This window comes from Salvelinus sp. IW2-2015, linkage group LG5 (genome assembly GCF_002910315.2).
Source record: "Salvelinus sp. IW2-2015 linkage group LG5, ASM291031v2, whole genome shotgun sequence".
In the NCBI taxonomy this organism is placed as follows: Eukaryota; Metazoa; Chordata; class Actinopteri; order Salmoniformes; family Salmonidae; genus Salvelinus; species Salvelinus sp. IW2-2015.
Window position 1 is genome coordinate 14,755,215 of NC_036844.1, and position 27,936 is coordinate 14,783,150.

General features: G+C 44.0%; 1 protein-coding gene across 5 annotated transcripts; it reads left to right on the plus strand.

Moving 5' to 3' along the window:
- Positions 1-1,473: 1,473 nt before the first annotated feature.
- On the plus strand, positions 1,474-27,924 carry LOC111963949 (microtubule organization protein AKNA-like). 5 transcript variants are annotated; one of them, XM_023987553.2, is made up of 22 exons: positions 1,484-1,572; positions 1,874-2,064; positions 4,978-5,556; positions 5,881-7,157; positions 7,397-7,471; positions 12,989-13,145; positions 13,375-13,562; positions 13,680-13,798; positions 13,928-14,099; positions 14,224-14,387; positions 14,677-14,847; positions 15,042-15,291; positions 15,422-15,525; positions 15,827-16,125; positions 19,033-19,183; positions 20,071-20,223; positions 20,408-20,556; positions 24,806-24,934; positions 25,410-25,529; positions 25,755-25,859; positions 25,970-26,129; positions 26,886-27,924. In XM_023987553.2, exons 3-22 carry the CDS (start codon positions 5,148-5,150, stop codon positions 27,163-27,165), a joined length of 4,632 nt encoding a protein of 1,543 aa, XP_023843321.1. In that variant the 5' UTR covers positions 1,484-1,572; positions 1,874-2,064; positions 4,978-5,147; the 3' UTR covers positions 27,166-27,924. The 5 variants fall into 5 exon arrangements, with proteins under 5 accessions (XP_023843327.1, XP_023843321.1, XP_023843326.1 ...); XM_023987558.2 differs by having other exon boundaries at positions 24,812-24,934; XM_023987560.2 differs by having other exon boundaries at positions 1,487-1,572; positions 5,881-6,041.
- The last annotated feature ends 12 nt before the right edge of the window (positions 27,925-27,936 follow it).

Here is a 27,936-nt window from a genome sequence, read left to right on the forward strand (position 1 = left end):
AAATGTGATTATAGCCATATCATTTGGGGCCCATAAGGTGCTGGTCAAAAATAGCGCACTATATAGGGAATAGGGTGCCATTTTGGATGCAAAAGTAGACTGGTCATTCTGATTTATCTCCCCCCTCTGCTCATAGCTTAAACACATAAACCTGCACTACTCAATGGAATATATTGATAATCACTACTGTTTTTTCCCTGTCTCACTCGTACCTCCCCATTGACTGCAAATGTTTATTTTAGCGTTCGTATTGCTTTCTACCCTGTAAAGCTCTTGAATTGCCTCCTTTTCGCCTTTATTTGCCTCTATCAGTCTGTCTATTTGCCTGCCTCTTGTACAGTTTAAGGAGAAGTGTTGTACACAGCCATGCTATTTATACAGAAAGTGTGTTTAATTTTCCAGTAAAGATACCTGCACAATAACTGCCTGGCTGTTTGTGTCTTTTTATTGCTAAGCCTTTGTGCTTAGGCAGTGCTGTGTGAGTTTATGACAATACAACAATGACATAGAAATATTAGAAATACTGGCATACACACTCACATTCAAGGCTACTAATGTTCCATATGGTCAGACAATACACAAACACGTGATGTTACAGGAATCATACATATTCATGAATACCTTATTAGGGTTGCAAAATTCCCGTAGCTTTCCCAACATTTTCAGGTTTTCCAGAAATCCTGGTTGGAAAATTCCCAGAATCAGCGAATAAGCAAGCAGGAAATCAGGAATCCTCCAACCAGGATCTCTGGAAGAGCTGGGAACTTTGGCAAAGTTACTGGGATTTTTGCAACCTTTATGTTATGATTCATTCTCTATCTGTCTGCTTGTCTGTCTGTTACTCCGAGTGCTGATCTAGGATCAGTTTTGCATATTAGATCACATGGATAGGGGAGACTTGGGCCAATAATCATAAAGCGTCTCAGTTGTAGTGCTGATATAGGATCAGATATTAAGGTGTTAGCTTGACAGTCGTTGGACCGGAGTTCAAATCCCCCAAATTCGCTACAACATATGTGGGAATAATGGGCGTTTTCGTTCATGTGGAAAATAACTGCAGATACAGTTCTCACACAAATGTAGAATCATACATGCATGAAGGTTCTGCTGTAAATCGTCTAACAGCGCTATCTAGAGGAACAATAATTGATGGCATTAAAGTCGAGTTTAAATCTAAGAAAATGCTGCCCTCATGTGGATGAAATTTATACTAAATATGTTTTATCTCCCCCTTGATCAGTCGAGTCTTATTACATTCTGATAATTATTCGGGAGGCTATAGAGTTGATCTCTGACACACTGGACGTGCATTTATTTGATTCTGTCTACATTTTCATATTAATGTACTGTCAATGTTTATATCAGTGTATTTTTTGGAAACGTCGGTCCAAGCCAAGTCCTTCCCCCAAGCGATGCAGCGAACCAATCGCTACTTTGCTTTTGGTGTCAGTTTGGTTTCTTAATAACTTTTCCGCCAGCAAAATCAGTGCCACGCTCCGAGAATGGAATTATTAGCCAACGATACTCTCTCGCTTTTTCCTGATGGATTGACGCTAATGCCCACGATCACAGGTATTATCAACCAGTTCATTTGCACAGGTATTATCAACCAGTTCATCACATTTATGACCTTTAGTTTAAGTGATGGGAATTCGAATACTGATTAGGTAGATCAAAATACTTGGATCGCGCCAACACAACATTGGAGAGTGTGTTCAATCCCTAGAAAGTGCAGAGTAGATGCTAGCTAAGCTAGCTAGCTACCTAACTATTACCCACTTTTTTAATGTACTGTATACTCTTTGCTATAGTATCTCCGATGGCTGAATTGAAACTGAACCTAGCTATAGTTCCGTTTGTTTTGTTTACTCAGGTAAAGTGGGTGGCATTGAGTGAAGTCGTGGTTTGCAATGCATCGCTTGGTGACATTGGGATGGGTCTTCTTGTAGTTTGTACGCGGTTCTCAAGGCAACCAAGGCCTGCTACTTTGAAGTCTGCCAATGCTGCAATCTCGATGTCTCTCTGATTTTCTGCTTCAACTGCCTTGGATGATATAAACACAAGGTAAGTTTAGAATTTGTAAATTTGTAGTGTTCTCGCATGTCACAAATAATGAGCATTCTTGAACAAAGTCATAAAGTGGATTCAGTCATTGATATAAAGTACTCAAAAGTACTAAAGTACTGTGTGTGTGTGTGCGCGCGCGTGTGTGTGTTAGTACACTTAAGTAATGACAAAATAAAACTCAACTCCATTGCTATGCACATACAAAGCTATTCATAAAAATGTATACTGTAATTACTATGTATTACTAATGCTACTAGCCTACTACACAGGTATAACTTAAGATCAAGTTAAACGTCTGATGGGTTTTTGGGCTGTCTCTGTGTTGATGCTTTACCCCATCATGGACCCAAGGAACCCCTGAAACCCTGTCATTTTCCCCATACTTGCAGTCCGTTGTGGGACTATGTCTTCCACTCACTAGATGTAGGCTAACTGGTATAGCGTGTTGTCAGGATGGAAAGTCTTGTAAGTAGGCAGTTGGGAGACTTTGGAATTTTGCAACTCTTCCGTGGTCCCCTGACTTTGGTTTGGCTCAGTTATAACTGTGAGCGTAAGGCTATTCACAGCACTAGGCCCAGGTTGGTTTGTTATTCTCCTAGCTCTGTGTCTGTCTGCATGTCCTTATCTCTCCCCTCGCCTTGTAAGAAGATTAGCCTACGTTGCTTAGTTAGTTAGTAGGCCATCTTAGCCAACCTTCACAGGACTGGACTCTCTCAGCGTGGGTGTCCGGAAGCTTCAAATAGATTCTCTGAATGGGCAGAATGCTCTGGTCCTCAGCCTTAACAAAACTGAAACACGTTGCTTTTGGCTCTGTTGACGTCTGTCCTGACAGCTCTGGGAGGGAGGGCTGGGAGGCTGCGAGAGGAGAGCCTGGCAGGTGCGCTAATTAGCCTAGCAGCTCTCGTTATCCCAGACTCAAGAGAGAGAGAGAGAGAGCTCCACAGGCACCCCGGGGATTAGCCTAGCTGTCAGTGGGGCTCTCTGGAGATGCAGGACTACTACTGGGTGTGCTCAACAGATCAGCCCTGTCTGTCTGGCTGTCTGTCCGTCTGACTGGCTGACTGGCTGTGAGCTGTTGGTGAGCCCCTCGGGGTTTAATAACCCAGCCTGACCACATAACCAACCTCGGAGTGCCTCATGGACTGTATGCACACGCCGCTTGGATTTAAGCAACAGGTGAGTCCATTCTTGATGCTTCACAATCCACCGAATGGCTGTGATATGGCTGTGATATGGCTGTAATGACGGGTGAAGATGTGCATAATCTGAATGTATCAAAGATGCGATCTTCGCTTTCAATTCATCGGCCTATTTTAAGATCGACTGCCTAAATTGTTTATGTTGAATGCATTCTATCTAGGCTACATCAAAATAAGTTTGATGTTCACCGATGAACCAAGTCCCGGAGCTGAAATTAGCTGTGAAAAATGCCCTTAAATTGTTTGTCTGCCTGAAGAGCTTGTGTTCTCCCTGTTGTCTCAGGTTGTGCGTCAGGCCAGCTGCCTCCTCTCCGCGGAGAGAGACTCTCCATACATTTGCGTATGAAAGGAGGACAGAGGGGCCATGAGCCTGATGCTTGTTCCACATATAGTGAGAGTCCTGCTTGTTTCCTCCACAACAAAGATGAGCTGGTGTGTGTATGTTAGAACACACTGCTGATGGGTTCGTGTGTCAGATTAGAAGCAGCACTCTCCAAATAATCTGCTTTTGGTAATCTGGCATATTGTTGAGGACCAAGATGCACGGTGGTCACTTTTCGTAACGAGCAAGTCTAAGCTTGCTGCTTCACTTTCCGGTTCTGTGTGTCCTGTAAAACTGATTTGTTTTCCCGTTTTTTTTTTTTTTTTTGTTCCATGGTTCCTCCTACAACACATTTACAAGTAGAATTTCCGCGTGCCTTTGTGAGGTGCTTTGAAGTGCATGAAAGAGTACTGTAGTATGGTGAGAAGGTAACAAGTGTCTCTTGTACAGATAAGGCTTTGTCAGCTTCCCCAGCGAACCCCCAGAAACGTATCTCATTTGTCTTCTCTCCCTGCCTGTTGCCTTGTCCATGAGCCAATGCTCTGAATGTTATTTGGCTGAAGGTGGGGGTGAGAAGTGCAGCATTGAGGCCTGTTGTTCTTCGTGTTGGTGTTGTCGGTTACTATGGGGACAGTTAACAGCAACCCCAGAGCTCTATAGTAGGACTGAAGAGACTTTACACACCCATATTCCATGACATCCAGAAATAGTTGATCTTGATGTTCCCTGTTTTTGATAAAAGCCCATATGTTGTCCCATTGTTAGCCTAAATAAGCTATGTGCAATTTTTCAAAACTGAGCTACAAAATGTGAACCTCGTGATCTAATATGCATAGCCTAACTGATACTGCGTCACGGGGATATGTGTTTCTTCTAAGAGTACTGTACATTTAGGAATTCATTCATGCAATTTGTCTCCCCCTTTTTGTAATCTGTCTATGAATGAAGCAACAATTTTTTTATATATATATATACGTATAGTAAATATGATGAAATGTAAAGATTGGGCATACTGAAGGAGCGACACATGGTTATCTGCTGATTGGTTTAGATGCTTCCATGTTAACAGTAGGGAGCAGCTGTGTATGAGGATGGAGACAGACTGTTCATTTCCTTGCTCTTTAATCACAGTTCATTAGCGCTGTGATCTGTGTTCTGCATCATATGAAAGACTGCCTGAAAGATGGCGTGCAGTTTGCGCTGTGGTGAAGTCACATCTTACAGAGAGGTAGGGATGCGGTAGAGAGCTGGCTTTTCCCAATCGCCAGATGTTGAAGTGAATGTGTGTGTCCGTGAATATGTGAGCTTGCATTTGAATTGTGTTGTATCAGAAACTGCGCAAAGTTATTTCTCTCACTATTCCTGTATTGTTGCTGCGTTTGGTTTCAGGGTATCAAGTGTCCCAAGTGACAAAGCTTTCCATAAGACGGACATAGGCCTTCAGCCAGTAGGCTAGATTCTAAGCCATGGCTTTGGAGGTGGTCTTCAGAGGAGCAGCCAATCAGGATACTGGGCGACACCAGACCTGGCTAGAGGTCAGAGGTCAGATCTGAGAGAGGATGGAGACCAGAGGGCAACGCACAAGGGCAGGAATTTTGTTCTGGACCCCCGCTCCTCAACGCCCCTCTCCCTTCAGCTCCATAGGCTCAGAGGTGGACTGGGGGGAAGAGGAAGAGGAGGATGAGGAAGGTTGGGACAGGAAAGCAGAAGAGGAGGAGGGCTTCCATACCCAGATGGATGAGAACGGGATCATAGGACTGGACGAGGCCTTGGAGGATGTGGGTCTGGGAGGAGAAGAGGAGGGAGAGGAGAATCCACCCCGGTACTCTGGAGCCTTGGAGGGGTCCTTGTCCCCCAGTAGGGCAGGTGGGCTGGGGCTGGTAAACCCTCTGGAGGAGCTGAGTTATAACCTGAGTGAGCTGCAGGACTCTGAGCCACCTGGAGAGGACAGGCACGCGCTGTCACTCTGTGAGTCACACATACAGTACTAACAATGTCACAACAATGTTATTGCTAACAATGACCAGTAAGGCTCTGGTCAAAAGTAATGCGCCATGAAGGGAATAGGGTGCCATTTGGGACTGGCAATGTAATAACTTCTTTAGCAAAATATCACATTTCAACCGAGCCAAAAGCATCAAAGGCCTAAGCTGCCTAAGGCCTGCAAGCAGGGGTGACCATGCTATGTTGTATTGAAATTTTATTAAATAACCTAGTTTATGAACACGGTTACCGCTGAGATGGATGCATCTGAACTGACTCTTCTCCCATGCCCCTCTCTTTCTCTGATAGATGACGATCTCCTGGAAGACAAGGACAGTGTGGAGATCTGGAGTGAGGAAGAGGAGCAGCAGAAGGTTGAAGAGGAGCAGAGCTGCGTGGTCGACAGGCAGCGGATGGAGCATCTCCCAGAGAGAGACAGACAGCTGGACATGACGGAGGACGAGAAGGAGGTAGAGGAGGATGGAGAGGAGGAGGTGGACAGCGAGCCACACGCACACACTGACATGATGGCATATCCTGTCATAGCCGAGGCTGGGTCTGGCTGGGATCAGGGCCTTAGTGTCAGAGGAGAAGAGTGGGAGAAGGAGGAGAGAGAGGTCCGTGCCATAGGCAGTTATAGGGCCGACCTACAAATAGAGGAGACTAGTGAACTCTCAGAGAGTGACAACAGAGGGGGGGGACGGTTGGGAGAGAGTGTGTCTGGAAACCTAATTTTCCCTCCCGACCTGCTCTGTTCATCCCCCCAGTCTCTCCCCTCCCCTCCCAGGAGTTCTACCTTTCCTCACCTCCTCCACTTCTCCTCTGAGGAGTTGGCCTATGCTCCAGGGATTGAAGCTGAGACGTTCCCGGAGGATCCCACCTTCACAGAGAGCCTTCCGGAATCCCGCAGCAGCCGGATGAGCAACGCCCCCAGGCCTCATTGGGCGCTTGAGTCAGGGGGGGAGGATCTCAAGCCTAGGACGTCCCCTTACCCAGCAGCTATCTCTCCTGACTGTGGGATATCTTACCAACTCGGTGAGAGAAAAGAAAGGGGTGCAGAGAGCCCACAGGATGAGGCAGGCGTTAACCATCGGCAACACCCCTATCCGAGAAAGATAAGACAGAGCTTATCTGACATCCCACAAGCCATGGTTTGTTCATCTCAGAAATCCTGGCATGTACCCTCACAGTCCCCCCTTCACAGCAGCACCAAGGACTGGAGCCAGCAGACCCTCAGGGAGAGCCCCCCCAAACCCCAACCCAGGAGTCAGGACCCTGACATGGACGAGGGCCGAAGAGGCCCACTGACCTACCCCACCCCAGACTTCTCCAAGGTAGAGCCCAGGGTCCACTTCCCTAAGAGCGGCTACACCCCCCCCAAGAGCAAAGGCTCCCCCAGAAAGAGGTCTCTGTCAGTGGAGCCCCCCCTGGTGTTCAAGTCCCCTGCTGACATAGTGAGAGAGGTGCTGCTGAGCAGTACAGACGGGCCCCAATCCCCCTCGCCGCCCCACAGGCCCCTAAACTCTATGGTGCCAGAGGATTTCAGATGCCCACAACAGGCCAGCACTCTGGTACAGCAGCTGCAGGTACATACACAGAGATTAGGAGCACACCACGGGCACACACTCAGACTAACTCTGATTCCTTAGCGTTCTGGCATACTCAGACTTTTCAAGTGTCTGACACACTGACACCAATTCACTTACAAATTCACTGAATGATTCTCTCATTGACTATCTCTGGGTAGTGCTTCTCTACTTCCTGTCCAGCTCACAGTGTTCACTCTTCTCCTCCCTCCCCCTCTCCTTCCCCCTCTTTTCTCTAGGAGGACTACAACAGGCTGCTGACCAAGTATGCTGAGGCAGAGAACACTATTGATCGGATGCGTCTGGAAGCCAAGGTAGTCTATATGGTCTGTCCACTGAGTGTGCAAAACATTAGGAACACCTGCTCTTTTCCATGGCAGACTGACCAGGTGAATCCAGGTGAAGGCTATGATCCCTTGTTGACGTCACCTGTTAAAGCTGCAATATGTCACTTTCCGGGCGACCCGAGCGAATTCACTCTAAAATGTAACTTATAGATCTGTCATTGTCATTGAAAGCAAGTCTAAGAAGTGGTAGATCCGTTTTATGGGGGCGTCCTTTCAGTTTTGAACACCAGCTTCAAACAGCTGAAGATACAATATTTTTGGTCATAGAACATTTATTTCACAGCGGTTGTAGATGGTACAATGATTCTCTAGACCATACTTGCTTGTTTTGTCACATAAACAAAAGTTAAATCAGTGTAGATGAAGGGGAGGAGACCGGTTAAATTGAGACAACTGAGACATGGATTGTGTATGTGTGCCATTCAGAGGGTGAATGGGCAAGACAAAAAATGTAAGTGCCTTTGAATGGGGTATGGTGTTAGGTGCCAGGCGTACCGGTTTGTTTCAAGAACTGCAAAGCTGCTGGGTTTTTCAAGCTCAACAGTTTCCCGTCTGTATCAAGAATGTTCCACCATCCAAAGGGCATCCAGCCAACTTGACACAACTGTGAGAAGCATTGGAGTCAACATGGGCCAACATCCCTGTGGAACGCTTTCAACACCTTGTAGAGTCCATTCCCCAACGAACTGAGGATGTTCTGAGGGCAAAAGGGGGTGCAAATGAATATTAGGAAGGTGTTCCTAATGTTTTGTGTACCTGTGTGTGTGTGTGTGTGTGTTTAACATTGTGTCAGCACACAAGTGTGTCATCTCGATAGCTGTATGTGCTACTCAACTTCTGTTGAGTAATTGGCTATAGACCGAGACTTCTCTTCAAGGGCCAGGGGCTGTATTTATCAAGCGTCTAAGAGTGTAAACTCTGATTTGGGATCAGTTCTGGCTTTGAGATCACAATATATCAAATGTATTTGGTGTCTCTGGCAGATGGTGTGGTTCTATTTAGTCCTCTCTGCTCTGCATCTGAATACATGCAGGCCACATGAAAGACAACAAACACAAAGCAGATGCTGGAGAGGGCCCCTCAGGTGACCTGTATGATCATAGCCTGTGTTTGCCTCCCAAATAGCACTCTATTCCCTAGGTAGTGCCCTACTTTTGACATGGGCCCATAGGCTTCTGGTCAAAAGTAGTGCACTATATAGGATATAGGGTGCAATCCGGGACACTACTTGTTTCAGAGGGCGCACCGCATGTATAATACACTACCTACTGAGGAAAAACACCAGCCTCTGTGGCTGTCGGACTTTTCTCATCACTTCTCAAGAGCCACAGTGAGATTGTGATTCAAATGATGGAATTAGACTCTCAAAGTGTGTTATGGAAAGGGAGTTGTAGAAAGAGTAGTGAACAGCTAAAGAATAAGATACAACTTGTGTTACTGCAATCTGACTAGAACATCTTTCAGTGCTGCTTGTGTATGCCAGTGTCCTATTTGGTAAGAGGGTTAACTACTCCACTTAGCTTTTGGCCATTTGCTTGATAGTTCTTAATTGCTCTCTGACCACCAATACTAGACACACACTTAATAGACCCATCCTGTCATGTGGGGTACAGTCATATGACCCTGCGGTTCACATTAGGACAATCGCGTGCATTGTTTTTGGCCCTCATGATGCAGTGGAGGAAAACAGGAAATGTCATCATTGACGGGGCTCGGATGGACAGGGTAGTGACAGTTTGTAGTCGTAGTCTTGGCCGTTCACGGTACCTTGTCTCGTAATTGTTGGTTATAGCCTAGTTGTTGATTTTAAAAGGCAATTTACAGAGAGGTAGGTATTCCTATCTGCTGTCTTCTATTCCATCTGCACCACAGTCTACTCTTAATACTAATTAAAATCTAGCTTACCCCCCTCCCTCCTCCACCTCTCCTTACACACACTACCATCTGTCTCTCTCCTCCTCCCTCTGGAGACATAACAGTGTAGATGTGCTGGGAGGGCCAATTCAATCCTTTGTCAAGCACAGTCCAATACCTGCTTCTAGGTTTGCATGTACAATTAAAGCTGCGATATGCACAGATACATGTGTGTTATACAGTGGGGCAAAAAAGTATTTAGTCAGCCACCAATTGTGCAAGTTCTCCCACTTAAAAAGATGAGAGAGGCCTGTAATTTTCATCATAGGTACACTTCAACTATGACAGACAAAATGAGAGAGAAAAATCCAGAATTTATTTGCAAATTATGGTGGAAAATAAGTATTTGGTCAATAACAAAAGTTTATCTCAATACTTTGTTATATACCCTTTGTTGGCAATGACAGAGGTCAAACGTTTTCTGTAAGTCCTCACAAGGTTTTCACACACTGTTGCTGGTATTTTGGCCCATTCCTCCATGCAGATCTCCTCTACAGCAGTGATGTTTTGGGGCTGTTGCTGGGCAACACGGACTTTCAACTCCCTCCAAAGATTTTCTATGGGGTTGAGATCTGGAGACTGGCTAGYCCACTCCAGGACCTTGAAATGCTTCTTACGAAGCCACTCCTTCGTTGCCCGGGCGGTGTGTTTGGGATCATTGTCATGCTGAAAGACCCAGCCACGTTTCATCTTCAATGCCCTTGCTGATGGAAGGAGGTTTTCACTCAAAATCTCACGATACATGGCCCCGTTCATTCTTTCCTTTACACGGATCAGTCGTCCTGGTCCCTTTGCAGAAAAACAGCCCCAAAGCATGATGTTTCCACCCCCATGCTTCACAGTAGGTATGGTGTTCTTTGGATGCAACTCAGCATTCTTTGTCCTCCAAACACGACGAGTTGAGTTTTTACCAAAAAGTTATATTTTGGTTTCATCTGACCATATGACATTCTCCCAATCTTCTTCTGGATCATCCAAATGCTCTCTAGCAAACTTCAGACGGGCCTGGACATGTACTGGCTTAAGCAGGGGGACACGTCTGGCACTGCAGGATTTGAGTCCCTGGCGGCGTAGTGTGTTACTGATGGTAGGCTTTGTTACTTTGGTCCCAGCTCTCTGCAGGTCATTCACTAGGTCCCCCCGTGTGGTTCTGGGATTTTTGCTCACCGTTCTTGTGATCATTTTGACTCCACGGGGTGAGATCTTGCGTGGAGCCCCAGATCGAGGGAGATTATCAGTGGTCTTGTATGTCTTCCATTTCCTAATAATTGCTTCCACAGTTGATTTCTTCAAACCAAGCTGCTTACCTATTGCAGATTCAGTCTTCCCAGCCTGGTGCAGGTCTACAATTTTGTTTCTGGTGTCCTTTGACAGCTCTTTGGTCTTGGCCATAGTGGAGTTTGGAGTGTGACTGTTTGAGGTTGTGGACAGGTGTCTTTTATACTGATAACAAGTTCAAACAGGTGRCATTAATACAGGTAACGAGTGGAGGACAGAGGAGCCTCTTAAAGAAGAAGTTACAGGTCTGTGAGAGCCAGAAATCTTGCTTGTTTGTAGGTGACCAAATACTTATTTTCCACCATAATTTGCAAATAAATTCATTAAAAATCCTACAATGTGATTTTCTGGAAATTACAGGCCTCTCTCATCTTTTTAAGTGGGAGAACTTGCACAATTGGTGGGTGACTAAATACTTTTTTGCCCCACTGTAGATTTGTCATTGAAAGCAAGTCTAAGAAGCGGTAGATCAGTTCTATGTGCTCTATTTCTATGCTTCCCGATATCAGTTCTATCATCCTGAGACCGAGGTAGAGCCGAGAGGGGTTGAAATGGAAACCTCTCCACAAAATGGAGGATGTGATGCATACGTATACATTAAACACACATAGACGGTAGAGCCACCCGATATACCTCAGACTTTCCTGTATTGTGAAGCATCTCTCCTCCAAGATAACTTGAACGTTGTGGAAATTCTGTGCAACTTCCAGCGCGCGTTTCTTGTGAACACTGAGGCTGTACCTGCTTTAAGTTACAGTTTTAACAGTGGCCAAGTAGACTACTGTGGCTTTTTGATCATCATGTGGGCCTACCAGTGGCCTAACATCAAAAACAATGGAGAAAATGCATCCCATAACATTTTAAACTGGAAATAGCTGTTCTATCATTCAGCCTACAGTAGCAGGTGTGTTCAATGTAGGCCTACATTCCATGAGACTTTTGAAAAAAACATGCAGGGCTTGATTTTAACTTGTTTTAACCTGTACTGCATGCCCGCAAACGTGCGCAGCTTGGAGGGAATATTACTCATCACATATGCTGCTGTTACTGTTTATTATCTATCCTGTTGCCTTGTCGCTTTATCCCTACCTATATGTACACTACTGTTCAAACGTTTGGGGCCACTTAGAAATGTCCTTGTTTTTGAAAGAAAAGCACATTTTTTTGACTATTTAAAATAATGTCAAATTGATCAGAAATACAGTGTAGACATTGTTAATGTTGTAAATGACTATTGTAGCTGGAAACAGCTGATTTTTAATGGAATATCTACATAGGCGTACAGAGGCCCATTATCAGCAACCATCACTCCTGTGTTCCAATGGCACGTTGTGTTAGCTAATCCAAGTTTATCATTTTAAAAGGCTAATTCATCATTAGAAAACCCTTTTGCAATTATGTTAGCACAGCAGAAAAATGTTTTGCTGATTTAAAGAAGCAATAAAATTGGCCTTCTTTAGACTAGTTGAGTATCTGGAGCATCAGCATTTGTGGGTTCGATTACAGGCTCAAAATGGCCAGAAACAAAGAACTTTCTTCTGAAACTCATCGGTCTATTCTTGTTCTGAGAAATGAAGGCTATTCCATGTGAGATATTGCCAAGAAACTGCAGACCTCGTACAACACTGTGTACTATTCCCTTCACAGAACAGCGCAAACTGTCTCTAACCAGAATAGAAAGAGGAGTGGGAGGCCCCGGTGCACAACTGAGCAAGAGGACAAGTACATTAGTGTCAAGTTTGAGAAGCAGACGACTCACAAGTCCTCAACTGGCAGATTCATTAAATAGTACCTGCAAAACACCAGTCTCAAAGTCAACAGTGAAGACGCGACATCGGGAGTTCCTCTGTCCAGTGTTTGTGTTCTTTTGCCCATCTTTTCTTTTTATTGGCTAGTCTGAGATATGGCTTTTTCTTTGCAACTCTGCCTAGAAGGCCAGCATCCCGGAGTCGCCTCTTCACTGTTGACATTGAGACTGGTGTTTTGCAGGTACTATTTAATCAAGCTGCCAGTACCTAAATTACCTTGTAGCCCTTCACAGTGACTCTGTACTGGTACCCTGTGTATATAGCCACGTTATTGTTACTCATTGTGTTATTTTTTTGTCTTTTTTTTCTCTCTGCATTGTTAGGAAGTAAATAAGCATTTCACTGTTAGTCTACACCTGTTGTTTACAAAGCATGTAACAATAAAAAAATGATTTGAAACTCTTATCATTTATAAAATTTGTAATTTTGCTCATATAATTTATTCATTTTGACTCCTGTTTTTTCCTGTTGTCTCTATCTCCAGGTGAGCCTCTACTCCGACCCTCCCAAGCCCAGTCACGCTGTCCAATCAGGTGTACTCCATGAAGGGTCAAAGGTCATGACCCTAACTTTTCCCCACGCTCAGAGGGCGGAGCTCAGCTCAGGCTCTGTTTACCTAAATGGACAGGCTGCCCACCAAGGTACTAACAGCCATCTTATATATGCTTCCCAAATGACACCCCAATCCCTTTATAGTGCATTACTTTTGACCAGAGCCTTATGGGAATGGGGTAACATTTCGGACACAGCCATTGCTTTGTTTCAATACGTTCTTACACTCCATTGACATTGATTCTGCCTCTCATTCAACATTTCTTTACACATTTCTATTGTCTTTTACTAAAAACCTATTTTCTCTCCGCACTACAGGACATAGTGGAGTCTCCTCTGTCTGTCCCTCCTCAGCGGCCTCCTCATCCCCCAGAAGCCTGGGCCCTGGAGTTGGAGAGCAGCTGACCAGGGCTCTCTCAAAGCAGGCTGAGAGGTTCCTCCAGCAGGTGCAAACATTTGAAGAGCTCCTGAGGAGAGGGAAACTTAAACCGTTTGAGCAGATGAAGGTATTGTTCTGATATTTATCTAATATGAGTCTTGCATATATTGTATAGAGGAGCGTCTCCCAGTGCTCACTGGCCACCATGTTGTTTGAGTAATGTTGTGTTGTTGTGTCCTTGCAGGGTTTGTCCCAGCTGCTGCAGGGGCAGGATTCTCTGGAAAGAGGTTATCTAACAGCACGAGACGAACACAGACTTCTACTGCAGAGAGGGGCCGAGCTGGGCCCCTTTGACCCCGGCAGGTAAGACCACACTGCAGGATTATCTACAGCACTGTGTTTAAACTGTTAGATGAAGTGGACATTAGGAAATACAAATATGGTGGACATCAAGTGTGTGTTTGGTTGTGTGTGTTTGTGCGTGTGTGATAGGGAGTTGGAGGGCCGTATATTCCAGTGTGGGATGCGTGTGGAGGAGCTCAAGGAACAGGTGGAGCAGACTGAACAGGACCGGCCCACTTCAGAAGCCCCTCCCACTCCACCTCCTCACCCCACCCCCTACTCCATGTCTGCAGGGGGCAGCGAGCCCATGCCACTCCCTGAGGTACCGTGACAACACAGCTACTGAAGATACTACAGTAGACTGGTCACTATTCATCCCATAGAATAAAGGCCTGCATTTCCAAGATTGTTAACATCTCTCACTCTCTCGCTCTTTCTCTCTCCAGAGCCCAGTGTTACCTCTGCCAGGGGAGTCTGGGGTGGGGGTGGAGGTTAGCTCGGCCAGCGGAGAGAGCGAGGGAGAGGAGGGAGGGATGCCGTCCCTGCTCCTCCATCCCTTACCTCACAAACACAAATGCGTAGAGAGAGACTTCAGCATGCTGATGGACCAGTAAGTCTCAATCGATTTTAAACACTTTGATTTGGACATGAAATACAAAACATTCAAATATCAGGGATCATTTTTAGACTGCTTACAGTGTAAGGAAATATGTCATTATGTCATTTGGATGAACTATCCTTTGAAAGAAGGTCTAGTCTGTATTACATGACGTTGTAGAACAGAAGTATTCAAAATCAGCCAATGAAAGGCAGGCTGTTCTTTTGTTCTAAACATAATCATGGTATTGGTCAATTAACAGTCATGTAAATATCAGTTTGCTTACAAATGCCCCTTCCAGCTACCAGAGTTTCAGGGAGCTGCCCAGACTGCTAGACCTGGATCTGACAGAGGGAGACCATGACTCTTCTGATGCAGGAGAAGAAGCCACACATTCAGGTAGTGAGGGGACAAGAGAGGGACCACACCCAAGGACAGGGAGGGAGAAGGGCCACACAAGTCTCGCTCAAAGGTGAGCCTGAACTCTGCACCAGGCTTGTATTCACTAGGAAGCAAAACAGAAATGGGGAGTGACTACCTGAACTTATCCAATAAGAAGCCCTTGTTTTCGTTGCAGAAGGTTTTGCTACAGTATGCACTGTGTACTAATGAATACGAACACTGGATAACATTTATATTACTCTAAATTATATTATGTGTTTTCAGACGGCCAATGCAAGGTCAGCAGGCCGCTACATTCTTTCCAACGGCGAGACCAAGGACCAGCAAATCAGTTCCTCCTTCCCCAAAGGACCTCAGCCAGTCCACTGCATTTCCTGATCTGCTGGCCAATGACAGCAAGAGGTCAGAGGTCAGGAAGTCTCATGGCAGCAGTCTGACCAGTCTGGAGGACAGTGCTGCCTCAGAGAGGCGAGGCTCCAAACTGCAGCCTGGGACCAGGAGAGTGCCGTCCCAGGTCAGTTGTATCTTTTTTATTTGTTATAATAAATGAATGATAATTAAGTTACACATTTATCTCCACAATTCAGCAATTTCTACTGAGCCTGAAAGAGTAATTTGTCTGTCAAACCCACTGTGTTGACCAGGATGGGATCATCTCACCAGAGACTGACAGTGGTTTTGTTGGCTCTGAAAGCAGTCGTCTGACTCCTGCAGCACCTAGTCCTCTCCACCAGAGGGCCATAGCGAGGTGAGCTACTGGTGCCATCTCCCCCTCCTTCCCTCTTCCTCTACCCTCAGTGACTCGGCTGTCAATCTCACAGAACATGACAACACATTCCCCAGTGTCTCACACACACACACACACTACTGACACACCTACACACAGCTCCGCACTGTGCCCTCACAGTGTCCCTGGCTAGTTGCCTACAGATCTTAACCTTCCCCTGTTTTGTTCCTATTGCTGTTTGCCCAAGACTGACAGGTCATGGGTTCCCTTGTAATCTTATCAGTGTGTGTTCCTGTCTTTGTTTTACTTTCCTTTGCCTTAGCCTGTCAGTCCCTGAGGAGCAGAGCTCAGGGAAGCCTCACCACACAGCCCCCGTGTCAGGGCAGCCTCTCCCCTCTCCCTGCACCCCCTCACACAGACCACAGAGGCCAACCTTGCTGGAGCACAGTGGAGGCTCTCGTCTGAGCACCCCAAGGCAGGTACGGGGGTCTTCAGGGAGAACCAGAGGGGAGGAAAGGAGGGGCACCTCAGCCTCCAGTTCCCCCCAGCACAGGGCCAGCAGGACCCCCCAGCCCTGGGCTGGCAGTGGGACCAGTGAGTTTGGACCAGACAGTGACCACAGTGAGTCCATGCTGTTCTGTCTATAACCGTCTTATTTAGGTTAGGTTTTTGGCAGTTAAAAAAATAGAAACGCCAATAATTGACATTTGCACCTGCCGATTTTCCGGGAGAAGAAAGAAAATCCCATTGCGAATAATGCTTTTTAGTCTATTCATGGATGGAAATACATTTTGACCAGTCATACTTATCGGTCTATGGGTTAATTTGCATAATTTAGTGCAATTAAATTGGCCCGTGTGTATATTCGTTATGTATCTTATTTATCACACGCATACAGATACAGAGCCTTTGAGCTGAAAATCTGTCAGACAGTGCTTTTATAAGCCCAATCATTGCACAACAATTCTAAATGCAATCGTGTGTTAAATTTTTTTGGGCCATGATTAAAAATAGCTATTTGTTTTTCAACTGCTAATTGAAGCGCGCTTCCCATTCGCCATTCAAATGCACAGGCAACGGAAGGTAGGCTTCATTAGCATTTTGAAAATAGTCTATTGGTCTACTGGTCTAAATAGTCTATTGTTTTATAAAGACTTCCATATGCAATTGAAACCAGTAGTCTATTTTATAAAGACTTCCATTTGCCATTGAAACCAGTAGTCTATTTTATAAAGACTTCCATTTGCCATTGAAACGCATGTAGTCTATTTTAAAAAGACTTCCATTTGCCATTGAAACCAGTAGTCTATTTTATAAAGACTTCCATTTGCCATTGAAACAGTAGTCTATTTTATAAACGATACTTCATGTTGCCATTGAAACCAGTAGTCTATTTTATAAAGACTTCCATTTGGCCATTGAAACCAGTAGTCTATTTTATAAAGACTTCCATTTGCCATTGAAACAGTAGTCTATTTTATAAAGACTTCCATTTGCCATTGAAACCAGTAGTCTATTTTATAAAGACTTCCATTTGCCATTGGAACCAAGTCGTCTATTTTATAAAGACTTCCATATGCCAATTTGAAAGCGCAGTAGTCTATTTTATAAAGACTTCCATATGCCATTGAAACCAGTAGTCATATTTTATAAAGACTTCATTTGCCTTGAAACAGCTAGTCTATTTTTATAAAGACTTCCATAATGCCATTGAAACAGTAGTCTATTTTATAAGACTTCCATTTGCCATTGAAACCAGTAGTCTATTTTATAAAGACTTCCATTTGCCACTTCCATTTGCCATTGAAAACCAGTAGTCTATTTTATAAAGACTTCCATATGCCATTGAAACCAGTAGTCTATTTTATAAAGACTTCCATATGCCATTGAAACCAGTAGCCTATTTCTCTCATGTTCTATTGGTTTTCAACTTCCTTTCATTGTCTGGTAGCCAAACGCAGATTCGTGCGTCATCTACTGCCCTGTGCGCATTTCTGCGCTAATGTTTCGAAATAATAGTTTATCAACATTTTAAGCTAAACGTTCTGATCTGCTGCCTCAGATTCAGTGCTTTTTAACTTTTTTTATTTATTTTTAATGTAGCGTAGACCTACTGGTTGCATGAATTTGGAGATCTGTACCAGAGTCTATTTGGGCTATTTCTTTCCCGACAAGCTGACCTACAGAATAGGTACATTTTTCTACTATGGGGGATAGAGATTGCCATAGGCTCACAGACGACGCGGCCATAAGACGAGGGGAAGCTAAGCTTTCCCTAAGTAAATTGAATTAAATTGCCAAAATTACAGTATATAGCCTAATTAGACTCGTTAGCCTATTATATGGACAAGGTCGTTTTTATTGATCTGTTTGTCAGTGTCAGCACAGTGGGATACCCTGTGATTTATCTTAGTAGCCCTTTCCTGCAGTCAAATTAACTAGTGGCCTTATGGGTAGAATGTTATTCATATTTTTCATAATTCGTTTTGTTATATTTCAGTCTTCTGTGATGAATATAAAGTGTAAAATTGGGATTCAAACTCTAAATGTAATACATTTCAACTCTATATCTGACATGGTACAGGAAGGAGTCTTCTGTGTTTTTAAGCCCATAACCATGTGTGTGAGGTGTACACTTTTGTTTCAAAGTAGATTTGTTTAAGACTACCAAGAAACACTGTGTGACCCTGATTTAGCCCACTGCAGCATTAAACATATTCTACTAATGTCTTCAGTCATATAGAGTGTAGTAGAATGGCATGAAATGTATTTTTCCCGTTCAAAGAAAGAAAAACGTATCTGATATAGCCTGAACCCAGGCCTGTACGCTATACGCCCTCAGCCATGCCTTCAACAGTCTTTTCTTACGAAGTGATTGAGTTATATTATTAGCTTGAATTATGACTATCCAATCTACTCATCACATTACGAATAGTAGGCCATTTTACATGAGTCTGCAAATGTGATGACGCATGGAATGCTTTATTATATTTTTTAGGGTGAAAATGTACTCCCCCAAACTTTAAACTCACGCTCCGCCTGCAAAGGCTAGTGATTTAGCTGTTCGTTACTCGTCTTGTTGGCTGAGGAAAAGTAAATGTGGACAGGTATTCTAACATCTTCCATGTGAGCGGTAAGGACACACAGCGTTGCATCCTCCACTTGCATGTTCTGTGAAGATGAATTACCATAATCGAAATGTGAGTTGGGTCATTCTGAACACCGTGGGTGGGCGCCCTAATCCGGTTACGCACCCAATGCATATGGGTCTGGTAAATTTCTCACGTGTCCGGTAAATTTTAAAATGCTGCTGGTGAAATGTCCAGCGGCACATTTTCATACCTGAAACCCTGGTACACAGTTTACTCTGTGACAGAAACATGTACCCTCCTGAGAGGAAGCAGGGAGGCAGCTATTAGCTGTTTGGCTATGTTTCTTTGCCCGTGTCAGTTAATTTAATCCTCCACCTCTCCCCTGCCTTCTGTTTTAAACCCCTCTCTCCTCTTTAATTCCTCCTTCTATCCTAAGTCCACTCTGCGTCAGGGGAGGATGAGGGACGTAGTGACCGTTCCACCCGAACGACCCAGCATCGCTACCAGCCAAGCCCCTCCCCCACTGCACCCTATCACCATGGCGATCCCCTCCGAGCCCTGAGCTCTGGTCAGCTGACCAACCGCAAGTGAGTCTCTCTCTACACAATTGCTCCCATGGCGATAGTAACACAAACAAGCACAGATTTATGAGTCTCTTTGGAAAGTATTGGCTGGGAGGAGAAGAGGGCTGCTTCACTGCAGCAAAAATACCAGCTCAGCTCAAAGGCATTTTTTTCTGGCAACTCCCAGTAGAATCTAGGAGGGGGGATTATTAGACGTTTGATATTTGATTTCCTTTTATGCTGAGAGTGTTGACTGGCTGGTGTCTATGTTTTATCTGGGAAGTGAGGTTCTGGTATTGGATCCTTCCAGAGCCATATCTTTATTATATCATTAATATGTATTTGAAAAATCTATCTCTGGATCCTACACCGTTTTATTGGCAGGTGTCAGTGTGTGTCTAATGTGTACGTCTCCCTGGCTCAGGCAGAGTCTGATACATCAACTGAAATGCCAGTCAACCTGAGTTATTTTTACATTCTGTATGTCTGTATGATTTGATTTCATTACAGACATGGAAGCTGGTAAATGTGGAGACTCAGGAGGTACATACTGTACCCAGTGTTGACTTTTGCATGGTGTGACACTGCATGAGTGGGCCCTATTTATTGACTCACATTATAGGAATGTGTTTAGAAAAAGATTGTGTATGGTTTGGAATGTCAAATCGATTTGATTGGCTGGGTCAATTGTACGTTTTAACACCTATAACAGACGTGATATTACTACAATATTTCTAACTACAATATTTGGAACAAGTAACCGTACAGTTACCAATGGAGTTGAAATGGCAGTGTCTACTCTATAACATTGAGGTAGAAAATGTCAACACTTCTCTCTGTACTCATTCTCGCGTGTTTGTGTGTGTGTGTGCGTGCGTGCATGTTTGTGTGTTTCTGTGTCTGTCCCTCAGTGAGGCCATCCAGTCCCTGCAGGCGGAGGTGGGCAGACTAAAGGAGCGACTAGAGGGCAGTCTGAGACAGACAAACCCTCCCAGTCCTGTTAGAGCTCCCCCCTCAGCCCAGGATGGCCACACACACCCTCTCAGCTCAACACCTCGTACCAGGTTGGCCTTTTTTAAGGGACATCTCATCAGACTTTTGTTACTGTTGAAACAGGTTTATTGACATTTTTACTGGCCCATAGGGCTCTGGTCAAAAGTAGTGCACTATATAGGGAATAGTGTCTCGTTGTCTTTCTTTCAGCGTTTCTGATTTGTAATGTTCCTTTTGATTTCTCTACTCTCTCAGGTCTGCTCAGCGAAGGAGGGATGGTGGTAGAGAGGAGAGCAGGGAGGAGAGGAGGTGGGGTGAGGAGGAGCAGGTGGAGAAGAGGTCTCCCAGGTTGAATGCTAGAAGATCAGCCTCTGTACCCAGACAGAGACCTGAACTGGACATCAGTGAGTTATGGGCTGACTGTAATGCAGAGGTTTTTTTGTTGCAGCATACATAAACGTTGCGTCCCAAATGGAACCCTATTCCCTAAATAATGCACTACTTTTGAACAGAGCCCTTATGGACCCTGGTCAAAAGTTGGAAATATGTTGTACATAATGTTTTCGCCATTGTTTCCTTTGACCAAAATGAGCTTCTGGCCATCAGAACAGCTATCACTATTCTCGATTTGGATGAGGACTTCTGCTTAAGTGAGTCGTTACCGAAGGACATTTTGATTATCCTGGGCCAGGCCCAAATCTCCGACACTCAGAGAAGGAGGAGGCGGTGCTATAGAGGCCGTCGTGCGGGATTCCTGACAAGACTACGTTGGAGAGTGGATAAACCGCCTCTGCCTTCCGTTCAATTGTCGAACGTGCAATCACTGGAGAATAAACTGGACGAGCTCCGTTCGAGACTATCCTATCAACGTGATCTGAAGAACTGTAATACCCTATGTTTCACCTAGTCGTGGCTGAACAAGGACATGGAAAATATTAATCTAGCTGTTTTTTCTCTACATCGGCAGGACAGAACGGCAGCGTCGGGAAAGCTCAGGGGAGGGGGTGTGTTTCTCTTTGTTAACAACAGCTGGTGCATAATCTCTGATATTAAGGAAGTCTCCATGTTCTGCTCGCCTGAGTTAGAATACCTCATGATAAGCTGTAGACCATACCATTTACCAAGAGAGTTTTCATCTATATTTTTTGTAGCTGTCTATTTACCACCACAAACCAATGCTGGCACTAAGACTGCACTATAGGGCCATAAGCCCTAACACTATAGGGCCATAAGCCCTAACACTATAGGGCCATAAGCAAACAACAAAATGCCCACCCAGAGGCGGTGCACCTAGTGGCCGGTGATTTTAATGCAGGAAAACTGGAATCCGTTTGACCAAATTTCTACCAGCATGTCACCTGTGCAACTAGAGGTGGAAAAACTTTGGTTACCTTTACTCCACACACAGGGACTCATACAAAGCTCTCCCTCGCCCTCTGTTAGGCAAATCTGACCATAACTAAGATTGAATCAACAGGACTGATCAACAAGACTAAAATTGAATCGTACTACACCGTCTCCGACGCTCATCGGATGTGGCAGGGCTTGCAAACTATTACAGACTACAAAGGGAAGCACAGCCGTGAGCTGCCCAGTGACACGAGCCTACCAGACGAGCTAAATTACACTACCGGTCAAAGGTTTTAGAACACCTACTCATTCAAGGGTTTTTCTTTATTTTCTTTATGTCCATTGCTCGTGTTTCTTGGCAAGTCTCTTCTTATTATTGGTGTCCTTTAGTAGTGATTTCTTTGCAGCAATTCGACCATGAAGGCCTGATTCACGCAGTCTCCTCTGAACAGTTGTTGTTGAGATGTGTCTGTTACTTGAACTCTGAAGCACTTATTTGGGCTGCACTTTCTGAGGCTGGTAACTCTAGGTAGGTCAGTACATCACTGGGGCTGATCTCCCTGCTATCCAGGACATGTATATCAGGCGGTGTGGAAGGAAGGCCCGTAAAATCATTAGACTCTAACCACCCAAGCCATAGACTATTATCTCTGCTTCCGCACGGCAAGCGTTACCGGTGCATTAAGTCTGACACCAGCAGGCTCTTGAACAGCTTCTATCCCCAAGCAATAAGACTCATAAATAGTTAACAAAATAGCTACACAGACTATCTGAGTTAACCTTGTATCTTTATTTGCCATTTATTAAATTTTTATGCTCTCACACACACACACACACACACACACACACACACACACACACACACACACACACACACACACACACACACTCACATACAAGCTGCTGCTACTCTGTTTATCTTATATTCTGTTGCCTAGTCATATCTACCTCCATCACTCCAGTATCCATGCACATTGTAAATACGGTATTGAACTGACCCTGTATATAGTATGCTAACTAACTTACTTACTTATTGTGTTCTTCATATTTCTTCTTATTTCTCTTGTTGTTTTTCTAGTAATACATTGGTATTGATTATTGCGTTTTAGGGTTTTGAGTTTGCATGAAAGGCATTTCACTGTACTTGTGTGTGTGATGTTAAAACTTGAAACTTGAAGGCCCTAAAAATTGTCAAAGACTCCAGCCACCCAAGTCATAGACTGTTCTCTCTGCTACCGCATAGCAAGCGGTACCGGTGTGCCAAGTCTGGGACCGAAAGGCTCATGAACATCTTCTACCCCCAAGCCATGTGACTGCTGAACAGTTAATCAAATGGCTGGCAGGAATATTTACATCGACCCCTTTTTATTTTTCACTGACTTTCTTTCACTGGACTCTACCCACACACTCACACATACCACACTGAAACTCCAACACACACACACACACACACTACATACGCTCACACATAGACACACTCTTCACATACGCTGCTGCAACTCTGTTTATTATCTATCCTGATTGGGTAGTACTTCTACCCCAACCTACATGTACATATTACCTCAACTACCTCGCACATTGACTCGGTAACGGTACTCTTAGTATATAGCCTCGTTATTTTGTGTTACTATTAACTTTTTTTTCTAATTTGCAATTATTCGTTTTTTAAACGTTTTAACTGCATTGTTGGGAAAGGGCTCGTAAGTACGCAATTCACAGTAAAGTCTACACCTGTTGTATTTGGCGCATGTGACAAATAACATTTGATTTGAGCCTCATGTATGCTGCATTACACAGTACATACAGTGGGTATCATAATTATTCACCCTCCTCTTGGATTTTGTTGCATTACAAAGTGGGATTGAAATTGATTCAATTGATATTTTCTTTTGCCATTGATCTACACAAAATACTCTGTGAAAATAAAATACTGTAAATGTTTACAAATTACAAACAATGAAATAACTAAAATATAGTTGTGGCTTAAGTATTCACCCCTTTGTTCAGGTATGCCTAAATGAGTTCAGGAGTAAAATTTGGCTCAACACATCACATAAGAAGTTACATGGACTCAGTCTGTGTGAAATAATAGGGATTTACATGTTGTTGTTTTTTTATGACAACCCCTTCCTCTGACCTCCATAAGAATACAACATCTGTTTATTATATATTTATATCTGTTTAAAATACAACATCTGTAAGGTCCCTCAGGCAAGTATAGAATTTCAAGCACAGATAAAACTATAAAGACCAGGGGAACTTTTCGAAGGCCTCATAAAGAAAGGCAGTGATTGGTAGATGGGTAACAATAACAAATCAGACATTGAATATGTCTTTAAGCCTGGTCAAGTTAATAATAATACAGTCCTCCTTTTGAACTGAGCTGCAGGACAGGAAGGAAACTGCTCAGCGATGTCACCATTAGGCCATTGGTGATTTTAAAACAACTACAGAGTTGAATGGACGTGATGGGAGAAAACGAAGGATGGATCAACAACATTGTAGTTACTCTGCAAAATTGACCTAAATGACAGTGGGAGTGAAAAGAAGAATGCAAATAAACATATTTCAAAACATGCATCTTGTATGCAACAAGGCACAAAAATTATACCGCAAGAAGACATGGCAAAGGCATAAATGTTTTGGCCTAAATGCAAAGCCTTGTGTTTGGGGCGAATCCAACACAACACATCGTAACTGCCTCTTCATTTTCAAGCATGGTGGTGGCTGCATCATGGTATGGGTATGCTTTCCATCGGCAAAGACTGGGGAGTTTTTCAGGATAAAAAGAAACTGTTACAGTTTTGACTTAAATGTGCTTGAAAATCTATGGCAAGACTTGAAAATGGCTTTCTAGCCATGACCACCAACATCTTGACAGAGCTTTGAATTTTGAAAAGAATAATAGACAAATATTGCGCAATCCAGGTGTGCAAAGCCCTTATAGACCAATTCCATATTAGGATGGTGTTCCTAGTTTTTGGTATACTCAATGTAGTATATATCTAATATATTAGTGTTTCATTTGACATACATTTTAAAGAAATGTTCTTTTTTTTTTTTTGTAGATCTTTGACAAAAAAAAGACAATTAAAATACATTTTGATCCCACTTTGTAGCACAATAAAATGTGAAGAAATCCAACGGGGGTGAGTACTTATGAAACCCACTGTACATACACTTCAAAATCCACTTCACAATACAATAGCTTTCATTCTTTATTTACTAGAATGCTATGTTTTCTGGGTACCCTAAGTATAAGCTATCAGATTTTTGGGGGATTTAGTTTGTTTTATCCTCCAGCGACAGAGTCGGAGCATTTCCAGTCCACACCCAGACTTCGGTTCTCCAGGCGTATCCCAGTGTCCCCTGCAACGTGGGGAGGCAGCCGTGGTAGAGCAGAGACCGTCAGGAACAGCGGAGCCCACACAAGTAAGAAAGACTTCTGTTTTATATACAGTATGCTACACGCTGATATAAATGTAAAATATAGTATTTTAGGGCTGTCAGATTTGATTAGTTAACTCTGATATAAACGTAAAATATAGTATTTTAGGGCTGTCCGAGTTAATCAGTTAACTCTGTACATTTTTGGTAATATTAGTACACATTTTTTAATTGTAATTTATCGCATTGTCTGAAAGCGTTCAAAATACACTGAAAACATCCCAAATACATCATCTATACAGCTAAAAACAACAATACCATGTAAAACCGTGTTGACGTTGAGCTTAAAGAAAGTGTGCTTTATCCATTTACCTGCTTTTTTTCTTACCGCTACTTTGGAAAAAATCAAGACTTCAATATCCTTGTAATGCTTTCTGTATACAAAATATTGAATTACAGCTCAATTTCAGCAATTTCTGATTTTGCGATTAATCGTGATTTATCTGTATTGTGATTGCAGGGCAGCATGTCAGTATGTCTGTAGGTGGAGATGGTGGTGATAAACCTGACTGTAGAGGGAGGCAGGCCCCTGTGTGTCCACAATGTTCCCCACAGACACACAGCCATGGACACTCTACACGTAAGAGCTTCTCTCTCAGGCTATGTCCCAAATGGCATCCTATTCACAATAGTGTACTACGCATTGGGGTCTGGTCAAAAGTAGTACACTACATAGGGAAACGGGTGCGATTTGGGACACATCCACAGTCTGTGGTGTAATGGTGGTTTGTGTGTCACAGTGACAGTGTCCTGTGCCGTCTCCACTCCATTCTTCTTTCTCTTTTCTTCTGACTGATGGGACCAGATGGGGGTGGTGGTGACACTGAGCCTATCCACAGTCACACTGGTCTTCATTCTCGTCACTGTCCTACGTGTGGAAGGTCTCAGACGTACCGGAGCACGAAACACGGTGAGCAACAGACACGTCCAAGTTACCATCTACTTCCTGTTTTATGTTGTGCTGTATTGCTTTGCCATTTTAATTGACAACAAACGTGTGCTGATTTTTTTTATTCGCAGACCGACGGACAGAAAGCGACTCAGGTCCCGCCCACAGAGGCAGCTGGCCAATGAGCTCCCCCCATGGAGATGTGAGAGGCGTGTTCTTTGCAGCGCCACCCCCTCCTGTGCTGGGCAGTGTGCCACTGGTCCAGTGTGTGCCAGTGTGCCCGCCAGTTCTGTGAGTGCCCTGCTCTCTCTCTCTGTCTGGACATGAAGTGGCCATTAGGTCATTTCGCTACAACCCCATCTGTTGCCAACCCTAATGAAATTTCTCTGCGCTGAGACACACAATCTTTTGGTATTTGTTTCATTAGTCGATTGTTGATATCGTCCCAAAATGTTTTGAATGTCAGCAATCAAGTTTTCAAGATATAGAACTTTCAAAATACAGAAATACAGCCGGTATGATATGATGTAAAACACAGCACACATGGTGCAGGAGTTCATCTTTTGGCCAAAATCCTGACTTGAAGATGTAGGTGGTTACATTTGACATAAATCATCTAATTATTTCGAATTAATCACAAAGGTACAATATGCAGAAATCGCTCCGCCATTTCCTGGCTGCTAAAATTCTAATAGTTTGCCTAATTTCAGTTTATGTATAGTGTAGAGAATCATTGTACCATCTAAACCGCTGTGGAATATATTTTCCATAACCCAAAATATTGTATCTTCAGCTGTTTGAAGCTGGTGTACAAAACCGAAAGTAAAAGACGCAAAAACAAAACATAAGGGCGGGAAGCATAGAAATAGTGCACATAGAACAGATCTACCACGTCTTCGACTTGCTTTCGATGACAGACCTTTAACGCACATGTCTATGTGATTTTGGTCAGGTCGCCCAAAAGGGACATATTGCAGCTTTAAGAGGAGTAGTAAGTGTAGTTAGAAGGCCTGTTGTTGTTATATTTACCTGGCTTGTTCCCTGCAGGTACTACTCCAGCCCTGTGATGAATGTAGCTCCATCCCACCCCCAGCCCATCTACGTGTCTCTGGGTGGGGGTGTGGCCACTGGGGTTAGGGGTCATCATGAGCAGGTCAGAGGTGGAGCCGGCCGTTCCCTGTCTGCTGACCAGCGCTCTCTGAGCAGCTCTCTGAACCATGCTATCGAGGCGGCCAGGGGGATGAGGGAGGCCTCCCGACGCATGGCCCGCACCATCGCCACCGGACTGCACCACCAGGAGGCGCTGTCACAGTCCTGCATGTACTGATGGACCAGACCAGACACACACACCGGGGTTGTATTCATTAGTGTACACCGTAGCAAAATGTTTTGCAACTTAAAAGGAGAACAAGCGTTTCTTATTGGAGAAGTTCAGGTACTGGTACTCCCTACCCGTTTCGGTTTCGTGTCTAGTGAATTTGACCCTGGCAAGTCTTTGGACCAGCCACTCTGTACTGACATGGACATCTCTAAATGTGAAGTTATTGTACTGTGCACTTAATCTTTAGTATAACAGTTTGGTATTTGGGGTAACATGAAGCAAGTGCCTGGGTACAGATACTAGGGCCTCAAGCCAGTCCTTATGCTGCAGGTTTCTTGGTTGCAGGGAGTGAGGAACTACAGACCCTTGACATCAGTATTTGATCATCACCCAGTGGCTCAGCACTGATAGGAAAGTAGGGTCTACAAACTGTACTTTATACAGGTTACTACAGGTTACTTCATACAGTACAGGTTATAGCTTTAGATGAAAGGTGGAGTGGCTATGTTGCAATCTCAGGTATCATATAGAACAACCGTTGTGGGATCTGGCAGCTTAAGTGGACAACAGCAGCAGTTCATCTCTTACTCATAAAAATGCACTAGAATCTGCATATTAATGATTTACGTTTCGAAATAATGGACATCTGCAGATGTTTAGTTTGCTATGAAACCTGGAATTTGTTTTGTTACATTTGTACAATGGATGTGAGACAAAGAAATTAAATTGCTGCTATGGATCTTCAGATGAGATGAAACATTCACACATTTTACCCTA

Coding starts and splice junctions, on each gene's coding strand:
- LOC111963949 (XM_023987553.2), top strand. CDS start 5,148: ATGGAGACCAGAGGGCAACGCACAAGGGCAGGAATTTTGTTCTGGACC. Junction 13,146..13,374: donor TGGACAGGCTGCCCACCAAG/GTACTAACAGCC, acceptor TCCGCACTACAG/GACATAGTGGAGTCTCCTCT. Junction 15,292..15,421: donor CCAGGAGAGTGCCGTCCCAG/GTCAGTTGTATC, acceptor TGTGTTGACCAG/GATGGGATCATCTCACCAGA.